Source organism: Mandrillus leucophaeus, unplaced genomic scaffold (assembly GCF_000951045.1).
Source record: "Mandrillus leucophaeus isolate KB7577 unplaced genomic scaffold, Mleu.le_1.0 Scaffold196, whole genome shotgun sequence".
Taxonomy (NCBI): domain Eukaryota; kingdom Metazoa; phylum Chordata; class Mammalia; order Primates; family Cercopithecidae; genus Mandrillus; species Mandrillus leucophaeus.
In genome coordinates this window covers 473671-496903 of record NW_012101987.1, presented here as the reverse complement: position 1 = coordinate 496903, position 23233 = coordinate 473671, and the positions used below count along the sequence as shown (strand labels likewise).

General features: G+C 37.5%; 2 protein-coding genes across 3 annotated transcripts in view; one reads left to right on the top strand and one right to left on the bottom strand.

Moving 5' to 3' along the window:
- Positions 1 to 4940, bottom strand: part of ZFC3H1 (zinc finger, C3H1-type containing) — a 63218-nt gene extending 58278 nt beyond the window's left edge. Inside the window, exon 1 of the mRNA XM_011978509.1 lies at positions 4004 to 4940. Coding sequence (XP_011833899.1) covers positions 4004 to 4601 — 598 coding nt within the window. The 5' untranslated portion in view covers positions 4602 to 4940. The remainder of the gene's footprint in view (positions 1 to 4003) is intronic.
- Positions 4865 to 21663, top strand: THAP2 (THAP domain containing, apoptosis associated protein 2). Of its 2 annotated transcripts, none has more exons than XM_011978510.1 (3): positions 4865 to 5548; positions 15200 to 15395; positions 17679 to 21663. In XM_011978510.1, the coding sequence occupies exons 1-3, from the start codon at positions 5478 to 5480 to the stop codon at positions 18096 to 18098; spliced, it is 687 nt and encodes a 228-aa protein (XP_011833900.1). In that variant the 5' UTR covers positions 4865 to 5477; the 3' UTR covers positions 18099 to 21663. The 2 variants fall into 2 exon arrangements, with proteins under 2 accessions (XP_011833900.1, XP_011833901.1); XM_011978511.1 differs by lacking the exon at positions 4865 to 5548 and adding an exon at positions 6609 to 6712 and having other exon boundaries at positions 17679 to 18350.
- Positions 21664 to 23233: the final 1570 nt, after the last annotated feature.

Sequence of the window (23233 nt, the reverse complement as noted above, 5' to 3'; positions counted from 1 at the left end):
TTACCATCATTTGAGAAACAAAAATAAGCAGTAAGTACATCTGAAAATCTTAACAGTTCTACAGCAAAACTGTTCTAATAAATCTCTGGTTTTCTGATCTCTTCAAAGTCAAGTTTCTTGGAAGAAAACTAGTTTCTCTGTACCCTTCTTACCAAATGGAATCTGGTTTCTGTCCCATTAATCTAGAGAGACTGCTGTGGCTAAGTTTCCTTATCAATGTTTTCAAACCTTATTTTTTTTTTTACCTGACCCCTATGAGAATCTGACACCATAAACCACTTCTCTCTTGGCTTCCATAACTCCCCGTTTCCCTTTGTTTCCCTATTTGTTTTTTGTCTTTTAAGTCTCCATTGAGTCCTTTCTAACTTGTGAAATAATGGTGCTCTTCAGAGAGCACTACTTAGCCTCTTTCTCTTCTTATTTTGAGCATTCTAATGCAGCACCTCCACCGTTCTACCTACCACAGGAGAGTTTACCCTGGTGAAAAGATATTTCTCTTATCTCCTACAACCCATCCTTCATACTGCTGCTGTCAGAGTAATCTTTCTAGAATAAAAATATAAGATTACTCCCCTTGTTTAAATTTCACTAATAAAAAAGTCCAAAATCCTGAGAATAAATATAATCTGACCTGTGCTTTCCTTTCCAAACTTACTTTTTCCCCTTTCATCACAATTTTTGCATAGCTTTGTGTCTAAGTTTGTCTGTTCTTCAACTTAACCCCAATTTGAGCGTCACCTCTATGAAGGCGGAGTTTCTCACTCCCCTTTCCCCTCTTATGCACTCTTTGTACGTAAGTTCTGTAATTATCTGCATTTATATCTTACTTTTCACTGGAGTCATTTAAAGGCACAACTGCAGTTAAAAAAAAAAAAAAGACTGAAGACCTTGGAAATATCTGCAAAGGGAAATGATTAAATATACTAACAAAAATGCTAAATAGAAAAATAAGGAAAAGCAATTGAGTTACAACTATAACTGACTAATCTCCTTTAAGGCTGAAGAAAATCTACCCCTATCTACATAGAATAGCTAAGATCAAACCAACACTTACCAGATTTAATTTCACGCTTGTCAAGATACAATTTCTAATTGAACCTTGGTTTAAACAAAAAGAAGTGCTATTCAACCTTTTCAGCTGCAGCTGAAAATGGAATGACTTTTTACTGATGAGAGACACTGGCCTAATTATGTTAGCTCTCATCAGATTTGAAAGTTTAAAAGAGCAGTCATTCAAGGGAGACAGGCTAAGATGTACTAAGTGTCTATCATTAAGAAAAATTAAGGATGAAAATAAGAACTGCAATTGAATTTAGTTTATTCTATTTCTTTAAAGTTGCAACTAGCATATCTTAGTTATTACAGTGAAAGGAGTTATGACAAAAACAGAAATAAAAAAACCCTATACTCAGGCTACTTTACTTCTAAATTATAAAAATATGCCACAGAGTAACCTGCATTATTTCTTTATACGGTATTTGCAAAATAAAAAAGGTATTATTATAATCACACAGTGGAAATATGAATTAAACTGAGTACAATCTTGATATTAAATAAATTTGAATAAAGTGTTGTAACAAATATTTTGTTTGCTCACATTATACAAAAGTAGCTGGAAACTACGTTTTCCTTCTCAAATTCTTAAAAAGAACACCACCTCTAGGATGAATCAGTGATACTTCATGAGGAAAACAATGAGCAGAGGATCAAAACAAGCATCCTTTTAAGTGCGGCATCTGTGAAAAGAAAAACAGTAAGATATCTTATTTATGACAAGTTACTACAGAAATCAAAGTCACACAGACTGGATATTTTCCGGTACTTTTTTTTTTTTTTTTGCAACATCATATGTCAGTTTACTAATAAAAACATACAAGCTTACCAATTAATAAAGGTCTATGGTAGAGGCCCAAAATAGTATTGAATAAACACGCAGAAAGAGGACAAAAGCAGAAAGCCCAATCACCTCCCCCTTTTCTAACACAGAATAAAACTTTTAAGAAAAACTTTTGAGCTCCCATAGTACTTTTTATACACATACCTCAGTTTCAACTTTTTATACTAAACTACAACTACTTATTTTCATTTGTTTCCCTAATACAAACTACAGGTTTCATCTTTGTACCTTTACAAAACACATATAGACTGGTGGCTCTTGCCTATAAATCCCAGCACTTTGGGAGTCCGAGGAAGGAGGATATCTTGAAGCTACAAGTTCAAGATCAGCCTGGGCAACATAGCAAGACCTCGTCTCTCCAAATTTTTTTAAATAAATTTAATAAAATTTTTTTTAATTGAAAAAATTTTAAAATCATACACACACATATGCTCAAATAGCCTTTCTGGCTTTTGGATTGAAAATAGACTACAAATCCATGGATTAAGAAACACCGTGGACAGAGGTTTTCTAACCTTCTTGGAAGAACCATGTGCTGGCTTTTAAAAAGTTAAACATCTATATAATTTTCTTTTCTTTTCTTTTTTTGAAATGGAGTCTCGCTTTACCGCGCAGGATGAAGTGCAGAGGTGCAATCTCTGCTCACTAAAACTCCGCCTCCCGAGCTCAAACGATTCTCCTGCCTCAGCCTCCCGGGTAGCTGGAAATACAGGCGCCCAATGCCACGCTGGCTAATTTTTTTATTTTTAGTAGAGACAAGGTTTCACCATGTTGGCTAGGCTGGTCTCGAATTCCTGATCTCAAGTGATCCGCCGCCTCGGTCTCCCAAAATGTTGGGATTACAGGCATGAGCCACCACGCCCAGCGCCTACATGATATTCTCTGAAACAATCCTAAAATGTTCCTAACCCAACTTTTCGTTGCAGAAGTAAGGTTTTTCAGGGGACTAGCATCAGAAGCTGCTGTTTCTTACCTAAATGTACATTCCTTGCCCCTTTTACATCATGACATTTGAGAAAGACCTATTCTGGACCTAAGTGTTCTATAAAAGTAATTCTGATTGTCTTCCAAATAACTGTCATTACTTTTAAGTTTCATATATAATGACGAAATTAAAAATCACACTATGGGAATTACAACCAGTAATGAAAGTCTTTAAACTTTTGCAATGGTCACAGTGTAAGTCAAGATAGTGTTTTACAAACCCATTATAAAACAGGAAACCTTCGGATGACTGATTCCTCTGCATAAATCCTGAGTAAACTCAGTAATGTTTAAAACTGAGAATAAGGTTAGAAGTAGCAAAAATCTGGTATGTTACTATTTCCTTTCTCAAAGTATCCGTAATCTCCACCCTCGCATACACATTCCTCCACTCTAACGTATTAAAATAAAAATGCTGATAAGTTTATCTTTCTCTTTCTGGCCCTCATTTAGTCAGCACGAAGAGTTACACAATGCGCAAAAGTGAACACAGATACAAACGTAAAGGAGGTAAAGCGTTCCAAAAAGATCAAATGAATCAAAAAGCTCTGAAACAGACTTGTTAAAGACACCAGAGTGTTTTTTTTAACCTCCCCCCCCCTCCCCGCAATTTAAAAGGCAGCAACCGGAATAAATCAAGATAAAAACAGAATCACAAAAATAGTGCAGGACTGCAAAGACTGAAACTTTTACAATTTTCAATGTCAAACCGCAATATGATAAAGCAACAGTATTCCCCAAACTGGTTATGAATATTTTTTTCTCTAACAATATGTCAACTTCACATAAAATACAAAGTTTCTGTCCCAGCAAAAATACAAATGCTAATGAAACTTGGGCTTCTAAGGTATTATTACAAATCAGACTTAACTGTCTTGGATTTCATTAGCTTAACCCAGTCCATAGCACGTTTATATATCCAATGAAGCAGTCTTAACAATAACGCTATAGTGTGGCACACGGGGAATTACCAAAGAACAACTTACTTTAAGTATACTGACACAGGGAGAAATCAGCGGTTCTGATGATTCAAAGTTACACTCGTCTCACAGACCTAGTAATGACGCTAAAGGGAACTTTGGTAAGTGACACACCCAGCGCCGACCGCCACGTTAAGGATACAGCTCTTCCGAGGTGGAGAGGGCTCTCGCCAGCTCTGACTGCTGCTGAACCCGGATCCTGCTCCTCCTCCCAGAGGGGGTCTGCACCCCGGCTTGCCTCCTCGCTCACCCACTCCTCGCCCCCGACTCCAGCGACTCCCACCCCGGTAAGGCCTGCCTCGAAAGCGGAAACGGTCCAAGGCGAGGTGGCTCCGCTCCCAGAAAGACGGCCGGGGACTGCTTTCGGACAGTGAACTCGAAGGCATCCGTACAGAGGGCGGATGAGACCGGAATGGTTCTTTGGGTCGGTAGCTGCTGGGTCCCCTGAGGTGGCCCCGCTCAGACGCGTGCCGCGAGCGTGAGAAATTCCTCAGCTGCTGCTGAGAAGAGGACGATGACGAGGAAGAGCCACCGCCTCCGCCGGATCCACCGCCCCGGGCCGAGTGAGGAGGCCTTCGCCGCGGATAGGGTAACAGCCCGCCGCCACTGCTGCTGCTGCTGCTCCGGCTCCGTATCTGGCTGTTATTATCGTCGTCACTGATCTCCCCATCTTCCAGCTCCCCTTCTTCCTTCGGCGAGAGGCCACTGGAGGCCGGGGCCGGAGTATCTGCGGTCGCCATCCGGGGAGCAGCGCCTTCCACACAACCTTAGCTCTCCGTCCGGGGATCCGCCCGACAATTGCCTCGTTTCCGCCGGGTCGGTGCGGTCTTACCCTACTCGGACACCTAGCGGCCTCTGTTCCCCAACTTCCCCGCACCCCAGCTCTCTCTCGCCGGACCGTCGCAACCCAGTTCCTTTTCCTAGCGCCCCCTTGCTCCTCAGCGATCGGGGTTCTTCCGCCTCGCGAGAAAGGGACTCTGGTAGCGGCTGTACCCGAAACGTCACTTCCTGCGACACGCAGGAAACAAAGGCTCACAGTTCACGCGATAATAACACCACTCGATACTCACTAGGATTTGTAGTCTTTCTTCTTTTTTCGGGTTCACTCTTCCGGTCTACGGGTCACACCCACTGCAGGATCTGGCCTGGTACAGCTGGGTGCATGCAGAAGTAGGTGGAGCTGCTCTTAGTTGCATCCTTGAGAGAGTTTTATTGTAAAACTCTTATAATTTATAGTAATCAGAGGGGAAAATACTTCCTTTTAATTGCTGTGAGGACCGCTGCCGAAGAAACGCAGTAGATCCGCTCCCTTTTGGGGGCGGGGAGAAAGAACGGGTTGTGTCCGCCATGTTGGTGAAGTCAAGCGAAGGCGACTAGAGCTCCAGGAGGGCCAGTTCTGTGGGCTCTAGTCCGCCATATTAATAAAGAGAAAGGGAAGGCTGACCCTCCCTCGCCTCCGCCCCCACATACACACCCCTTCTTCCCACTCCGCTCTCACGACTAAGCTCTCACGATTAAGGCACGCCTGCCTCGATTGTCCAGCCTCTGCCCGAAGGAAGCTTAGCAGCCAGCGCCTCAGTAGAGACTTAAGGGCGCTGAATGAGTGGGAAAGGGAAATGCCGACCAATTGCGCCGCGGCGGGCTGTGCCACTACCTACAACAAGCACATTAACATCAGCTTCCACAGGTAACCTGGGCAGGGAGTGGGGGTGACGGAAACTGGAGTTCCTATTCTGGCTATCGCTTGTGTGGAAGGAACAGGAGGATTCTCCTAATTCTAGTAACTTTCCCAGCTGGTAGCAGGGAAGCATCATACGTCCTTTGTTTTTCTCAAATCTGCCCAATTTTTCCCTGCTTTCGGGGAAGCTTTACTCATTTTCTAAAAGAAATCGAAGTACTGTTTGGTGATTACCCCTTAGTAAAAAAGTAACAGGAGGATATCGTAATTTTCTACTCTTTTATTCCTCTGTTAGACCGGGTCTTGACATGAATGACGCCGTAAGGGAGAAAGAGATCTTCCCATTCAATCAGCAATCACCGTAAAAGCCTGCTGTGTTCCCGTTAAAATTAGGAAATTCTCACTAGATGAATTGACTTGGGAGGCATTTAGATTTCTAATAGTCACATAGTAATTCTGCGGAGGAATTGAGTCATCTTTGATAGCCATGGAATTAAGCGATGTTAATTAAAGTGCAAAAGATAACCTTTCTGTTCTTACTAGAACAGAGTAATAAAAAGAACCTAGGTTTTCTTTTGTTTGCTGGAAGAAAAATCAAAATTCTTTAGTTCTGTCAAACCAGAACTCTTGAAAGCACTTTGAACAATGCTTGGAAAATAACAGGTACTCTGTAAATGTTTACCTTCTCTGCAAGTGCCTGCCACGTGCCTCAAGAAAAGACACATTAAAAAGTTAAGTGACACCGGTCCTGATTTTATATATTTTATATACCTAACAACGTATGTGATGTTAGTATGTAGAAATTATATCCTTGACCTTTTTCCCTACCTCACTATTACGAACTGTACTTTTATTAAAAGCTGCCACTTAAAAAAAATCTTGTGATGTTTCTGTTTTTAAACTAGTTCATGCATATGTAGTGCTTTGTTCATTCATCCATCAAGTATGTACGGAGTTCCTAATTACCTGACATTGTGCTAAGGATCCAGAAAGTTCTAATCCTCCTGGAGTTTAGAATTTAGTAGTGGAGAAAGACATAAATCATTATAATTAAGTGCCACAGAAGAAACAGAGACCTGACTTAGTCTTGGAAAGTCAAAGAACACTTCTCAAAGGATGTGATATTTCAAATGAGACCAAAGGATGACAGATTTGGTCCTGTATGCTACTTAAGTATTTTCTGTTTTATCCTAAGAGTACTTAAGAAGCCATGGAGAGTTTAAAAAAAGAATGGCACGATTAGATTTGCATATTAAAAAGTCCTCTGGTTGCAGTATAGAGAATCGTAGTGTTACTGAAAGTGCTGGTCAAGCATCATCGGGAATGAACTTGATGAGAAACGAACTTATTACAGAATATTAATGTACGTATTTTTTCCTTCACAGGGAAATCTTGTTACAATGTCAACTAAACTAAACCCTGTACTCAGTTGCTGGCACAATCAGCATTGGATTAGGGAAGGTGTGAGCTGACAGAGAAAAACTAGTTAGGAAGCTGTAGTAAATAAAACAAGGAAAGTCCACCCAATTTTCTAGACTAGGGTGATATCAGAGTAGAATTGGAGAGGAGGGGACAGATTTGAGAAATGTTCTAGGAGAAACTACTGAATTTAGTAATTTGGATAGATGAGAGAGGGTAGTCCAGACACCAATAACAATGTTTAACCCAGTGTGTTGGCTCACACCTGTAATCCCAGCATTTCGGGAGGCCAGGGTGGGCTGATCACTTGAGCCCAGGAGTTTGAGACCAGCCTAGAAAACATGGTGAAACTTCGTCTTTACAAAAAAATACAAAAAATTAGCTGGCCATGGTGACGCGTGCCTGTAGTCCCAGCTACTTGGGAGGCTGAGGTGGGAGGACTGCCTGAACTGGGGAGGTTGAGGCTGCGCTGAGCTGTGATTGTGCCACTGTACTCCAGCCTGGGCAATACAGTGAGACCCTGTATTGCCAGGGTCAAGAAAAAACAAAAAAAAGATGGATGGTGGTACAATAACATGCATAAAACTTGCCTATGAATTGAATATTTTCATGTGTAACCTCAGAAATTTAGGTCTTAAAATAGTATCATTATAATAAAAATACATTCCTATTTCGTAAATACAAACCAGGTTCAATTGATTCACTCCTTTACTACTGGGACGTGAGTAGACTTTTTTTTTTTTTTTTTTTTTGAGATAGAGTCTCATTCTGTCACCCAGGCTGGAGTACAGTGGTGCGATCTTGGCTCACTGCAACCTCCACCTTCTGGGTTCCAGCGATTCTCCTGCCTCAGCCTCCCAAATCGCTGGGACTACAGGTGCATGCCCACATGCCTGGCTAATTTTTATATTTTTTTAGAAGAGACTGGGTTTCACCATATTGGCCAGGCTGGTCTTGAACTCCTGACCTCGTGATCCACCTGCCTCGGCCTCCCAAAGTGCTGGGATTACAGGCATAAGCCACTGCGCCTGGCCATTAGTAGACTTATGTATCTCCATGTGCAAGTTATTTTGCCTAAACTTACTGTCTCTATCTTTTTTACCTCTTAGCCAACTCTAGTCTTAAGTCTCCCCAGTAATCTGAAATTGCTCTTGCTAACATGACCTTTATGTCTCTCTACATTCATTTTTCATGGTGTGTGATCATTTCCTCCTTGAAATACTCTCTACTTTTAAATTAATTGACACTAATTTTATGATTATCTTCTTACTTTTTTGGCCTGTCTTCAATCTCCTTTGCTACTCTTCTCTCTACTCCTTAACCCAGGTCTTCACACTCATATCAAAATAATTTCAGCTATTCTGTGGTCTCAGCATCTACTTGTTGATGCCTCCCAAATCAGTATCTCCAGTCCATCTGTCTAATGAGTTCTAGACCTATAGGCAAGTGTCTACTCAGTATTTCTCTGGTCTTTTAGTTACCCAGATTTGTTATCTATATTGAGAAACTGCCCTTCCCCAAACATACCCCCACTTCCTGTACTCTGTTTCTCAGTAAATGAAGACACTACCCATCTGGAAACTTGGAAGTCTTCCTCCCTTGACTTCTCACCATTACCCCTTGATTAGATTATTACAGTAGGCTTTTAACTGGCTCACTGTTTCCATCCATGCACTCCTAGCCACTCTTCTATAATCAATAGTATGTTGCTAAATATTTAATAAATGGTTCTTTAGGGAGGGGAAAAGGCCCTGATTTGTAGTGTTTCCCCACCTTCTATGATGTAAATACTACTACCAAGTCTAGTTTCAAGCTATCAATATAACATCACTGATTATGGAGTTGGGAAGAGATGTGCAGTCTCACACTATTCTATAGTACTTCCACCATACAGATAAAACAGACAACCTTAAGAGTAAAGGTAACAGTAAAATCACTAGGAAATTTGGGAATTTTGGTATTCATTACCTTTTCATTTTAATTTATTTAATTGCAACTTTATATTAATTTAATTTTAATAATGGCTGTGTTTAACAACTGGCTCACAGATTTTCTGTTAACAATCAGCTCTCACAATTCAGCCTTTTAATGGCTTATCATTGCCATTTTGGATAAGGTGGACAAGGTTCAAAATTACTCTTTGACTTAGAAGGTCCTCCAGCGTTGTTTCATAACACTATTCTCTGTCCCCAAGATATTCTTAATACTCTACTGACCCACCCTAACTTTCCTAGCTGATTCCTATAATTTTTAAGGCCTCCTGACTAGACTAGCTCTTCCTGTTTTATGATTCCATACAACCTTGTACTTACCCTTTTATAAGACTCATGGACACTTGTAGTTACTTTTATTATAATAAAAAATAGCATTTATTTAGTATTTAGCAGGTACTGTGCACTGGGCTAAGCATTTACTGACATTTTTTCATTTAATCCTTATGACCACACTAGGCGCCATTCTTATCACCACTTTATATATGATAAAAAGGAGACCCAAAAAGGTTAACTTGCCTAAAGTCACCCAGATATTATGCAGAGGAGCAAGGATTGGTGCCCTGGTTTGAGTCCAGAGACAGTGGCCACTGTTCCATTGCATCCAGCTAGTTGATTCCCTACCTTCCCCATTACAGTATACACTCATGGAAGAGAAGTACTATGTCTATTTTGTTTACTACTGTGTCTTCAGTGCCTAGGACAGTGCTTGGAATGTATGAGGCATTCAACTGATTATTGAAGATGCACACAAAATAGCACTGTTTAAACTACTGAGTGACTTTTCAAAACATCAAATATTTGTAAGAGCCTGGTTCTGTTACTGTATAGATAAGAATATATCCTTCTCTTACCATAATATTAATTTCATCATATTTATGTGAGGATTTGTTATTAAATTAAGGTGAACCTAAATTTAGCTTATGGCTATATCTCCCACTCTTTGAATGTGCTGAGAAAAGTCCAAACAACACATCCAAAACATGATCAAGGTTAGTGCTGTACAAAAACATTACACCAAAATTAAATATAAAATCATTGATTATTCATTTTCTGTTATGAATCTAAAAATCTAAAGACTAGTAGTGCCAAATTAACCCCATTAGTTCATTGATTCATTGATTCAGAAAAGTTCATTGAGTGCTTAACAGGTACTATGCTAGATACTATGCTAAACTCAGGGACAAAGCAGTGAAAAACGTAGCTCCTACCCTAGAGAAACTTACAGTCCAGTGGGAAAGATATAAAAGTAACCAAAAAACTGTGATATCAGTGCTATAGTAACATCTAACCCAGTCCTCTGATCATGGAAAACTTCCTTAATAAGATAGGGTTCCTTAACAGTCTTAAGTAGAATCTGGTCAAGTTAAGGTTTGATTCAAGGCATTGATTTCCTAATTAAGGAGCTAGTTTTAAAAAGAGCTTTAAAAGAAAGAGAATTAAGGACCTGAATAATATCTGAAAGACAGTCTTAGAGTGGAAGAGTCTTACACAAATAATAATACAATGATAGTACTTATTTATTGAGTCTTTATCGAGGCCCTGACAGGAAGAAATATGTTTAAAGCCTTATTTTTTGCTTAGTCTTTAGGAAATATTTTCAAACTGTCAAATACTGGGACAGAGATCTTTGAAATGAGACTAAATTGTTGTTAAGAGGTGAGGGTAGGCAGAGTAAATAAGTTATCAGAAAATTATTCAGCCAGGCGCGGTGGCTCACGCCTGTAATCCTAGCACTTTGGGAGGCCAAGGCAGGTGGATCACGTGAGGTCAAGAGTTCGAGACCAGTCTAGCCAACATGGGAAACACCGTCTCTACTAAAAATACAAAAAAAAAAAAAAAAAAAAATTAGCCAGGTGTGGCGGGCGCCTGTAATCCTAACTACTCAGGAGGCTGAGGCAGGAGAATCGCTTGAACCCGGGACGCAGAGGTTGCAGTGAGCTGAGACCCTGCCACTGCCCTCCAGCCTCGGCAACAAGAGTGAAACTCCGTCTCAAAAAAAAAAAAAAAAAAAAACTCTATTTTCTTGTAAAATAGAAAAAAATGCATATGTGAATTGTGGAGTGATATACAGATGTTAGTATCTTCAGATCAGGGTGCCTATAGGGTTGAGGGGGATGGAGACAGAAGATGGGAGAGTGTTGACTGTAAATCCAGACATTCATTTCTTTGTGCCCCTCATTGCTGGTAATGTTAGCAAACCTAGTATATGCGATATACCCAAAGCTGTTACCTAATGAGGCTGCATTTGGGGGCTTCTGAACCACATGATCTTCTAACTTCGATTTTGTGGTTCTTTTTAAGCACCAGTGATTTCATAATTAATATCTAAAGGATAATGTAGTCAAACCAAAGAGTTTTACACAAGCTGACTACATGCGACTGTTGATTCTTATATTTCCAAGTTACCGGTATAATTTTTAGAGAGAGCCCCTTATATTTGTCTCTTCCTTAACAGGTACACACTGGATGCATATCAGTATATAGTTGACCCTTGAACAATACAGGGTTTAGGGGTGCAGAAGCTCCCTCACCACACAGTCGAAAATCAGAGTATGACTTTTGATTCCCCCCAAATTGAACTAATAGCCTTAAACAATAACACAAACAATCAACACATTTTTTATGTTACATGTGTTCTATACAGTATTCTTACAATAAAGTAAGCCAGAGAAAAGAAAATGTTATTAAGAAAATCCTGCCAGGCATGGTGACTCACCCCTGTAATCCCAACACTTTGGGAGCCCGAGGCAGGTGGGTCACCTGAGGTCAGGAGTTCGAGACCAGCCTGGCCAACATGGTGAAACCCCGTCTCTATTAAAAATACAAAAATTAGGCGGGCGTGGTGGCAGGTGCCTGTAATCTCAGCTACTCAGAAGGCTGAGGCAGGAGAATCACTTGAACCTGGGAGGTGGAGGTTGCAGTGAGCCGAGATGGCGCCATTGCACTCCAGCCTGGGCAACGAGAGCAAAATTCTGTCTCAAAAAAAGGAAAAAAAAATCTTAAGAGAAAATATATTTACTATTGATTACGTGGAAGTGGATCACTATAAAAGTATTCATCCTTGTTGTCTTCACATTGAGTAGGCTGAGGAGGAGGAGGAAGAGGGGGGTTGGTTTTGCTGCCTCAGGCATGGCAAAGGTGAAAGAGGTGGAAGGGGAGGCAGGAAAGGCAGGCACACTCGGTCTAACTTTATGGAAATATATCATAATTTCTGTCTTACTCTTTTTCATTTCTCTAAAAATGGTTCTATATCGTACCGATCCTTCTTCCCTGTTTGCTTTAGTTTCAGTGACCCTGTTATAGAAGGGTCCATGTCATAAAAGAAGTCAAAAGCAGTCTTAAATAATCAGAACCCTTCTGCCAGATTTTCTAATGTCAATTTTTCTGGCATTGCTTCTTCTACAACTTCTTCCTCATCATCTGGCAGTGGTTCAGAAGCACTCAGCTCCATCAAGCAGTCTTCCGTTAATTCCTCTGGTGTGGTGTCTTCAATCAGTTCTTGAATTTCTTTAAGATCTATATCTTGAAACCTGTCATTGTCCACCTTTTTTGCCATATCAACAATCTCTTTCATGATTTCCCTTATCAGCTCTGTCATAAAGACTGTGAGGTCACACACAAATACACAGTTTTCTTTAACAGGAATTTATTGTTTTGGGCTTGGTGTCTTTCACCACTTTTTCTGTAATAATTTTCAATGGTGCAGTCCTTGTATACTTTCATAATGTTTTCTATCTTTGTTGGGGTTTTTTTCCATCACGTTGGCAATCCTTTCCATAGAGTACCATGTGTAATGATCCTTAAAACTTGTGACCCTCTGATCTAGAAGTTGAATTAAAGACATTGAATTTGAGGGCAAATAGACCACTTTGACACCTTCTGTGTTGGACTCACGGATCTTGGTGGCCAGGGGCATTGTCCCAAATGGAAAGAACTTTAAAAGGCAGTACCTTACTGGCAACGTGCTTCCTAAATTTAATGGAACCAATCCAGAAAAAGGGTTCTCGGTGTCCGGGCCTCTCATTTTACAACAAAAAGACTGGCAGCTGGTGTTTATCTTTCTTTTTCAAGGCTCAGGGTTTAGCAGGTTTGTAGATAAGGGCAGAATTGATATAAACCCAACTGCATTTGTACAAAACAGTGTTAGCCTATGCCTTCTTGCCTTAAGTCCTGATGTTTGCGTCTCTTCCTTACTAATAAATATCCTTTGTGGCATTTTTTTTCAAGAAAGGCCTTTTTTGTCTGCATCAAAAACCTGTTTAGACAGATAGCCTTTCTCTTGAATGGTCTTAATGGCATTGGGGAACATCTGCAGCCTCTTGGTCAGCAGAAGCTGTTTCTCTCTTATCTTCACATTTTTTAAGCCAAACCTCTTTCTAAAATTATCAAACATCCTCCGATGGCATTAAATTTGCAGCTTCAGATCATTCACCTTCCTTTTGTTTTATCATATGACAACCTCACTTTTTCTCCAGAGTTCTATATAAACTCTAATATGATTTTTCTAAAAAATTTTCTTTCTAAGAAAAAACTATCTGTAGTCCTGGAATATAGGTATGACTTTCTTACAGCAATTGTGCACTCATATAAAAGCTGCATTTCCAATACAGAATAGAAAGATATTTCACAAAAAGTATAAGATCTTTGTACCTCCTGGCATAGCTGTAGCAACAGCTTGACAATTTTTTTTTTTTAACAATGGTCCTGGATTTATTTATTTTGAAATGGCAAGCAACCACAGCTGCACACCTAAATCTATGGGGGATATATATATCTCTCAAGCAATTCAAATTTTTCTTGTATTGTCATGACTCTGCTTCTTAGAGCACATCCATCATCACTAATGGCACTTCATATGGGTATCATGGTATTATTTAAGGCTTATGATACTGCACTAAATACAATGAAAAATATGCAAGAACTGCGAGAAATCACTTTCTGCCATGATACACAACTTACTGGAGAGACAAATTGCTCAGACAGGGATAATTAGCATCACATGGCACTTTAAGTGGGTACTCAACAGCACTTATTGAGCTCACCACAATAGAAGATGGCTATGAAATTATTACAGTAGTACAGTATGTACTACAGTTGGTTTTATGCAGTTATCATTATACTGCATCTTTGCATTTGTTTACATTCTTCTGGACTGAATGATGCCATGTACAGTCTCTGCAAAATTTGATAATTTTAACTTTTTAAAATCTATATATTTCACGGTAGTAAATGACAAAATAGACTAGTATGTGTACATTTTATGGTAGTAAATGATATAATAGACTGGCATCTACATATATTTTATATATTAATGACATACCTTTTTCTTAATTTTTTTGATGTTTCCGGGCTACATGGTTTGTCTGCAAGTTTTTTCCAATTGTTTCAAATTCCAATATATTTATTGAAAAAAATGCACATATAATTGGACCTGTGTAGTTCAAACCCATGTTGTTAAAGCGTCAACTGTATTTTATACTTGAAATATGAAAGGAAAAACATTGCTACAAAGCATTTTACGTTTTTGTAAGTTTGCTTTCTGCTGCACTACATAATTAAAGAGTTGACTTTTTAAAAATATTTGTTGTTTACATACAGAATATTATTATTCTGTATTTGTATTAATTTAGCAAATTTTGTTGAATCCCTGCTGTTTGCAAAGCATTGTGCTAAGTGTCAAAGATAAATACATGCCAAGATATAATGATCCCTGTCCTCAAGAAATTTATAATCTTTGTCATTGGAAATTAAAATGGAAAAATTACAAAATAATGTGGTAAGTGTCATAATGATGGGACATAGAGGAAGAAGTACCGGCATCTGCCTAGGCTTTCCTTGACAAAATTTAATCTTTAGATACCTGATTTTTCTTGACTACATATATCAGCAGCAGATTAAAGCATGGTGAAATTATTCCTGCTTATAATAGTTCTACTTAAACTTGATCAAAATCAGTTTAGTCATGTTTTATTTTACTGCCCAGATTAAGGGCTAATTGGGAAGAAGTGTCTCTTTTTAAAAGCCCTGAAATATAAAACGACTCAAGTCAGTTTCTGACTAAGTTTTTCAAACTTATAAAACATTACCATGAATTGGTTTCTGTTTCAGTGTCTGGATATTGTGAGTTTAACATTTTCTATGTAAATGGGACACACTTTTAATCATCTTCGAAATTTCTTTTAATCATTTAGGTGCAACCAGAATTATGATAGTTGGAACTTGAGTTGCATATTTCTTTTTGTTTAAGGTTTCCTTTGGATCCTAAAAGAAGAAAAGAATGGGTTCGCCTGGTTAGGCGCAAAAATTTTGTGCCAGGAAAACACACATTTCTTTGTTCAAAGCACTTTGAAGCCTCCTGTTTTGACCTAACAGGACAAACTCGAAGACTTAAAATGGATGCTGTTCCAACCATTTTTGATTTTTGTACCCATATAAAGTCTATGGTAGGTAATGTTATTCTCCTGTTTTTAAAACCATTTTTAGAACCCATTCCTTTTTGTTTATGCAGTTATTAACTGAGATTCATTTACAGTGATATGCCTCAAAAAAGTTGCAGACCTTCCTTTTGTACAGTAAAGGTACAGGCTAGAATCAGAGTTTGGGTCTCCTGACTCCAATATTCTTTCCCCAATCCAAATTGTTTTACTATATTGGAATTTTACATTATTACCAATTATTATTAATAATTGTACCATTGGTAAAACTGAAAAACAAGTAATGAAACTTCCAGCATCACTGTGTTCTGATTTTAAAATGACATACAAATAACATGTGTAAAGTACTTTAAGAGCAGCACAGCCAGAGTTACACCAAAGAATGTAAGTTCAGAGGGAGGCAGACATAACAAATCTTCAGAGAGCTTGGGCATTTAGAGTGGGCTTTTGAAGTCTTGGGAGTTTAAAATAGAGGAAAGGGATCTTGGCTTTGCACAGAATAATTACAGTTGCATGATGAGATCAAAAACCAGTGGGCTAAGTGGTGAGTAGGAAATGTTAGCAACTGATATTTAAAAGGAAAGAATGAAGAAAAAATGAAGCAAAAAAAGTAAAATTAAAAAATGAAAGAATTAAGATATAAGACGAATGAATTAAAACAATGTTTTATCTAGTTAGGGAAGATCTGACCAGAGAGGAAAACCTAGCTGGGAAAGACAGGGTCACCAAGGGTAAGAAAGGGTAAAATGAACACAAATAGTTTAGCTTTGAAAGGCAGGACAAACATGTTTTCCTCTGAGAGAGGAAAAACTACTGTTTCTCTTGTTTGTAACAGTTAAACTTTTAAGTGTATATGAGTTATTATCTGAATGGGAGACCAGATTGTGGTAAGCTAATTACCACTGCTGTTAGAAAAGCTCCAGGAGGGCAAGAACTAGTCTTTTTCATGTGTGAATCCTCAGCACCTCAAACAGTGTCTGGGACATAGTATAAACTCAAATACTGAATTTGAAATGTACCTTATTTTTGACATTTTGATTATTTATTTAATAAATACAAGTAAACTTTCCATTATGCCAGAATCTAAGCTCAGTGCTAGAGATACAAAGATCAAAAAAGAGTTCCTGTCAATTCCCTAGGCAGAGGGACTAACTGAGGTTTCATGAAGATAGGAACCATATTGTCTTATTTGTTCAGTGTTGTGTCCCCAGGAATTCATAGTATGTGTTTCAATAAATGTTTATGAATAAAAGACACAGACTTATGAGGATATGATATAATCTGGAAACTCTCAGTGGCTTAGTATTGCTGGAGTATAAATCAAGATGGTAAATTGCAGAATGGGGTGAGATCCTAAATTGTATAGTATGCCATGTAAAGATTTTTTTTCCCTTGAGATAATAGGTAGGCAAAGAATAATTTGGCCAGAATAGAAATGTCAAATATTCTAGAAAAATTATTCTCATGGCAGAATGTGGATTAATGAGGATCAAAATGAAGTGCAGAGATCAATAAAGAATAATACAGTCAGAACAGATATGATAGAGGCCCAGTGTAAGTAGTGACATCGAGAATGACAGTGTTCAGCCTTACTGTGGAACAGAGAAAGGAAAAAAAAGAATGATGGAGAGGAGAGGATTCATGGTGGGAATATTTAGTGGGTAGACTTAACAGGACTTGATGACCATTTGAATGAAAGAGATAAAAGCAAAACAAATCTCCTGATTTTGGCAAATGTTCCTAGCCAGATTTTAAATCCTTGAAGACGTATGTAACTATCAAAAATGAATAGGTAAATATATTTAGAAACTTTGTACTTAAGAATATATTTCTCCAGATCCTTCAGTTTTCATTAAGTAGGACCCTGGTTCTAAAATATTCATCAGATTGAGAAAATGGTATTTAATTAAAAGGGGATCAAATTAATATCATAAATAATATCTACATGTATTCTAAATTGACCTTAGTAAATTGCAAAGGATCTTTAAAGTCTCTATAGAATCATAGTCAATGATTTGGAAAAAACCTTGGACGTCCATTGTCTATTTCCAAATCAATGTTTGAATCTCTCTGGATATGGGACAAAAAGAAGTAGGTGACTAGAGTTTATTCAGCCAGTTAAAAAACTTAATCTTGGATTACATGAGATGGCTGCTGCTATTTCCTATTAAGGTTTTGATATTGACTTTTAAAAGAACAGTTTAAATACTCTGTTATCCAAAACTGGACACTATTTGCTTATTTGTGATATTTCATAATTTATGTTCAACCCTCTAATTTTATTCGGCTCAGAAACTCAAGTCAAGGAATCTTCTGAAGAAAAACAACAGTTGTTCCCCAGCTGGACCATCTAATTTAAAATCAAACATGAGTAGTCAGCAAGTACTACTTGAACACAGCTATGCCTTTAGGAATCCTATAGAGGCAAAAAAGAGGATCATTAAACTGGAAAAAGAAATAGCAAGCTTAAGAAGAAAAATGAAAACTTGCCTACAAAAGGAACGCAGAGCAACTCGAAGATGGATCAAAGCCACTTGTTTGGTAAAGAATTTAGAGGCGAATAGTGTATTACCTAAAGGTACATCAGAACACATTTTACCAACTGCCTTAAGCACTCTTCCTTTGGAAGATTTTAAGATCCTTGAACAAGATCAACAAGATAAAACACTGCCGAGTCTAAATCTAAAACAGACCAAGAGTACCTTCATTTGAGTTTAGCTTGCACAGAGCTTGATGCCTATCCTTCATTCTTTTCAGAAGTAAAGATAATTATGGCACTTACGCCAAAATGCATTATTTAATAAAGTTTTACTTGAAGTAACATTACTGTATAATTTGTGAAGACTTGATTACAAAAGAATAAAAAAATTTGTATGAAATTTTTATTTGAAAATGAATGGAAGTGCCTTACATTAGAATTACGGACTTAAAATTTTTGCCAATAAATTGTATGTTTGAAAGGTGTTTTTTGTTTCTGTCTTTTTAAACTACTATTAAAAGAACAGCTTATGATAAGTAATATGTTTAACTTACATTAGAAAAGAATTTTTTCCTGTACCAAAGTTGGCATATTGCATTCTAAATAAGATGCTAAATAACAGTTAACCAACATTTACATGACCTTAAAACTGCTGGGATTTGTATTAAATTATAATTGGCACTGTGATTTGAAAAATTTATAGAAAAAAAGGTACAGGGCAAGTTTTTAAATTAAAATGTTCTGTATTTTGTTTTACCAGTAAAAGTGAGCTTGTCATGGCCTCTCTCGTAAGAATATTAGATTTTAAAATAGGTTGTAAAATATTTTGAAAATATTTGAATGTGAAGTACCATTGAGTCATCCAAACTAGGTAAGGCCTCAAGTACTTTAGTAAAATCTAGTAGCTGATAATATTCACCTAAGAAAACGTTGTAAAATAATTCAGAGTTCAGGACCTAGCTAAGTAAATGTATACTCCTCTTTTTCTCATAATAAAAACCTTACATTTCCAACTTCAAAATTGGTGCTTACGTATTGATTGATAACCAAAACTCCTAAGGTTTTTTGTTTTCTTTTTAACTACTTTCTAAATGCATGCTATACCTCAGAAATAGTATATCAATATAGTGAGATTTTTTTTTTCCTCTTCATAAACCCACAGTAAAATTTAATCACAGGAAACTACTTATATCTTCACAATTTGTATTAATAACTTAAAATGGCATCAGTTTATCTTAGACATCAGCTTGCTTTTTATCTCCTTTTTTAGTGAGTGAAATAGAGCAACCAGCATGCCTGTGTTCCCAGCTACCTGGGAGGGTAAGGTGGGAAGATCACTTGAACCTAGGAGGTTGAGGCTGTGGTGAGCTGTGATTGCACCACTGCACTCCAGCCTGGGCGATGGAGTGAGACCCCTGTCTCTAAAACAACAACAACAACAGCAGCAAAAACAAATAAAGCAACCATAGTGCATAAGGGAAATTAAATGTTCCCTATAGAAATATGTGTATGTCTGTGATAGTGGTATACAAATGCTAATTATTTTACAAAATAAAAGTATCAGAACTATTCTTATCATTGGCACTGGAACAATTAAAGGGTTTGCTTTATTTCACTAATGTTTAATAGGAACTCTTTGCTTCAAACACCTTTGTTGAAATCATGTAAAAATGTGTTAATATATAATCGAGTTATTTAACTTAACTTATTTAATTCAAACTGGTGATACTAACATATGAAGGTAGCATAAACCTAAGTCATAAATTGCTGTAAAACTTTTCTGTAAAGTAATAGCTAATTTATGATTAAAAAAAAAAATCCCTCTTTTTGCCAACTGTTTAGGATTGCATTTGCTTGGATCCTAGTAAGAATTCTTTTACAGTTTTAGCACTCTCTTTACTAAGGAATGCCTCCCAAGGAAATGCAAAGGTAGGAAAAGTCTCTTAGAATGCCCATGAGGTATTTAAAACAGATATTTATGAAAATCTTTTTGTGGATGTTATAAATCTTGCTAGTTATTTTATCTTTATCTTAAGTATTAGATGTAGTTCCTTGGAATTGTCATTACATACTTATTTTTTTCTAGTATGGTTTCAAATAACTTTTCACCAGCATATAATCATCATCAAACATTTACTGACCACATCTACCTTATAACTCAAAATAAGTTGGACAAATAATCATTTGAATAAAAACTATTTTTTCCAAGTATAACCACTCTCATGTGGTTCACCCTTCACCCCAGATACAAAACACTTACTTATGTAGCCCAGTTCCCATCTACAATAATACTTTGAAATATTAATAAATTTTAAAAATCATAAAAATAAAATATTGCAAAATACAACAACTTTTTGACAAAGTTACTTCATCTTCATTCATTATTACTTGACAGTATTAAATAAACTACTACTCAATAATTTTAGAGTAAACTTTTCTGTGTTTTCTCTGTCATTTTCGTTTTACTGTCCTGACAACATGCTCCAAACTGTTTGCATCAAATTGTTTTATTAGTATACATTTGTCTACCTTTGAACTAGCTTTATTCACAGAGAAAAACCTAAAAGGAGTCTATTAAAATCCTGCTTTCAGTTCAATAGGTTTTTTTTTTTATCACCCTGACCATAAAACTAACTGAAATTATAATAGCTTTTTTTCCTCTGCTGGTCACAACACAGATCTTCTGTTTATTTGTCCTCCGTCTATTGGGCACCAACCTCTACAAAGAACCAGCCAAAGGCTAGGTACTTGATATACAAAGGAATATGACATTATTTTCTGCCCTCAAGTTGCTGTATCTCTTGAGAGAAGTAATATTTATAACACAATATGATAAATGCTACAAAAGAAATAGCTATAAAGTCCCTTTGGTAAATGCTGTTGAATTGGAATTCAGTAAGAACTATAAACTGTAGACCTTCTTATAATCAAATGCTTTTGTTTTGAAACAAAACAGATTCCTCCTTATATTGACTTAGCAAAGGAGGTACAGGACATTGGCATTTGACCTGAATTACGGTGTTTTATTGAAGGAGCTATAAGACAACATTTTTACCCTTTAAAATGAACACTGAACAAATGTGGTGTTAATGGTATCTTTGTTAAAAGGAAAACATAGCTATAAATAAAATAGTACATCAAAATCTAGTACTGGAGTTCATTTGAAATTTGGTATTTTGTGTAAAATAACAAACCTATGAACACAGATTTTTAAAATAACTCAGAATCTTATAAAGCACTTTGGTATTTATTTGTTCTCTTTTTCCTTACATTCTGTGTGGTAGGTGGTAGTACCTCTGATTTACACATGAAGACATCTTTGTTAATTCGATTTATTTATTCATTTGGGCATTTACTATGTGCCAACTTGCACAAGGAATAGAAATGTCTGTGATCTAGATAGTTCTAGATTGAACATAGATCTTCTGCCAACAAATCCTCTCTGCTGTTCACATTACACTTTGTTCAACATATGAACCAGGTTACTAAAACAGGACAAATCATGTGTCTTAAAATATGAAAATAGTAAAGTCTTTGAGGTCACTTGATCTTTCCTATAAAGTAGACTTTATAATACTGTGTTTTATCTCATTTCTCAATGTTAGAATACGGGTAGATTTTAATTTTGCTATAATATAGGAAATGTTTCATCTTTGTACCAAAATATTGGATTCTTCTGATATTTAGACAGTTGGAAACTTTCTAAAATTGAGGATTTTGTAATGTATACTAAATAATTGCATATTCACAAAAATGTATTCTGAGTATGGTGATATTAAACATTTTTCCCCAAGGAAATTACTGTCATGCCTGTTATTTCTCAAAAATGTACATAAATATTTCTGTGAAAGTTCTTTTACACTGACCCCCTAAAAGACTTCTGTGAAGTCCTTCTCCCTAAACTGAAGCAAATGGTAAAACAAATAAAGATAATGTAAAGCCTTGAAGAGAAGTTATTTTCATTTTTGTTGCTCAAGTTATATCTAAATGTACATTATAGTTTATTTGCACTGTTTTAGATACTGGTTAGGCAATCTAGACGAGATATATGAAGGGCTATAAGAGTCTATCTCTATCCTGACCATAATTTGAGGCTCACACAAAAAATTTATTTGCAGGCTAAGTACAGGGGTTCGTGCTTGTAATCCCAGCATGTTGTGGGGCTAAGATGGGTGGATCACTTAAGGCCAGGAGTTTAAGATCAGCCTGGGCAACTTAGCGAGACACCCGTCTCTACAAAAATAATGAAATAAAAATTAGCCAGGCATGGAGGCATGTGACGTAGTCCCCTAGCTACTCAGGAGGCTGAGTGGGAGGACTGCTTGAGCCCAGGAGTTCAAGGCTGCAGTGAACTATGATTGCACCACTGCACTTCAGCCTGGGCAACAGAGTACAACCCTGTCTCTTAAAAAAAAAAAAAAAAAAAAAAGACATTATCAAAGCACAATTTTACTAACAAAAGGGAAAGAAGATTGTGATATTTTATTAATTTTTTTCTGATTAAAACATTGTTTCGGGCCGGGCGCAGTGGCTCACGCCTGTAATCCCAGCACTTTGGGAGGCCGAGGTGGGCGGATCACAAGGTCAGGAGTTCCAGACCAGCCTGGCCAACATAGTGAAACTCCGTCTCTGCTAAAAAATACAAAAAATAAGCCAGGCGTGGTGGCGGGTGCCTGTAATCCCAGCTACTCAGGAGGCTGAGGCAGGAGAATCGCTTGAACCCGGGAGGCGGAGGTTGCAATGAGCCGAGATTGTGCCATTGCACTCCAGCTCCGGCAATAGTGTGAGACTGTCTTTAAAAAAAAAAAAAATTGTTTCGAATACTATAATTCAAAAAACGCTATGTTTTTTGTTTGTTTGTTTGTTTGTTTGTTTTTTGAGATAGATTTTCGCTCTGGTTGCTCAGGCTGGAGTGCAATGGCACAATCTCAGCTCACTAGAACCTCCACCTCCCAAGTTCAAGTGATTCTCCTGCCTCAGCCTCCTGAGTAGCTGGGATCACAGGCACGCACCACCATGGCCAGCTAATTTTGTATTTTTAATAGAGACATGATTTCCCCATGTTGGTCAGACTGGTCTGGAACTCCCAACCTCAGGTGATCCGCCCACCTTGGCCTCCCAAATCGCTGGGATTACAGGTGTGAGCCACTGTACCTGGCCCAAAAATACTACCTTAACACTCATAAGAGACACTGATCAAACTAGGATGTGCCAGACAGACATAGTGTCTGTCCTCAAGGTTGCTGGTAAACAGTATTCCATTTATTTATTCCTGCCTTCATTGCTCCCCACCCTCTCCCTAAGGCCCTGTTAGAATGAGCTCGATCTAATACAACAAATCCATCTTCAAATTGCTCCCTAGTCTTTT

What these genes read in the sequence shown, in the direction of transcription:
- THAP2 (XM_011978510.1), top strand. Translation starts at nt 5,478, where the DNA reads ATGCCGACCAATTGCGCCGCGGCGGGCTGTGCCACTACCTACAACAAG. An exon ending in ATTAACATCAGCTTCCACAG is followed by an intron (nt 5,549 to 15,199) that starts GTAACCTGGGCA and finishes TTTTTGTTTAAG; the next exon opens with GTTTCCTTTGGATCCTAAAA. An exon ending in GTACCCATATAAAGTCTATG is followed by an intron (nt 15,396 to 17,678) that starts GTAGGTAATGTT and finishes TATTCGGCTCAG; the next exon opens with AAACTCAAGTCAAGGAATCT.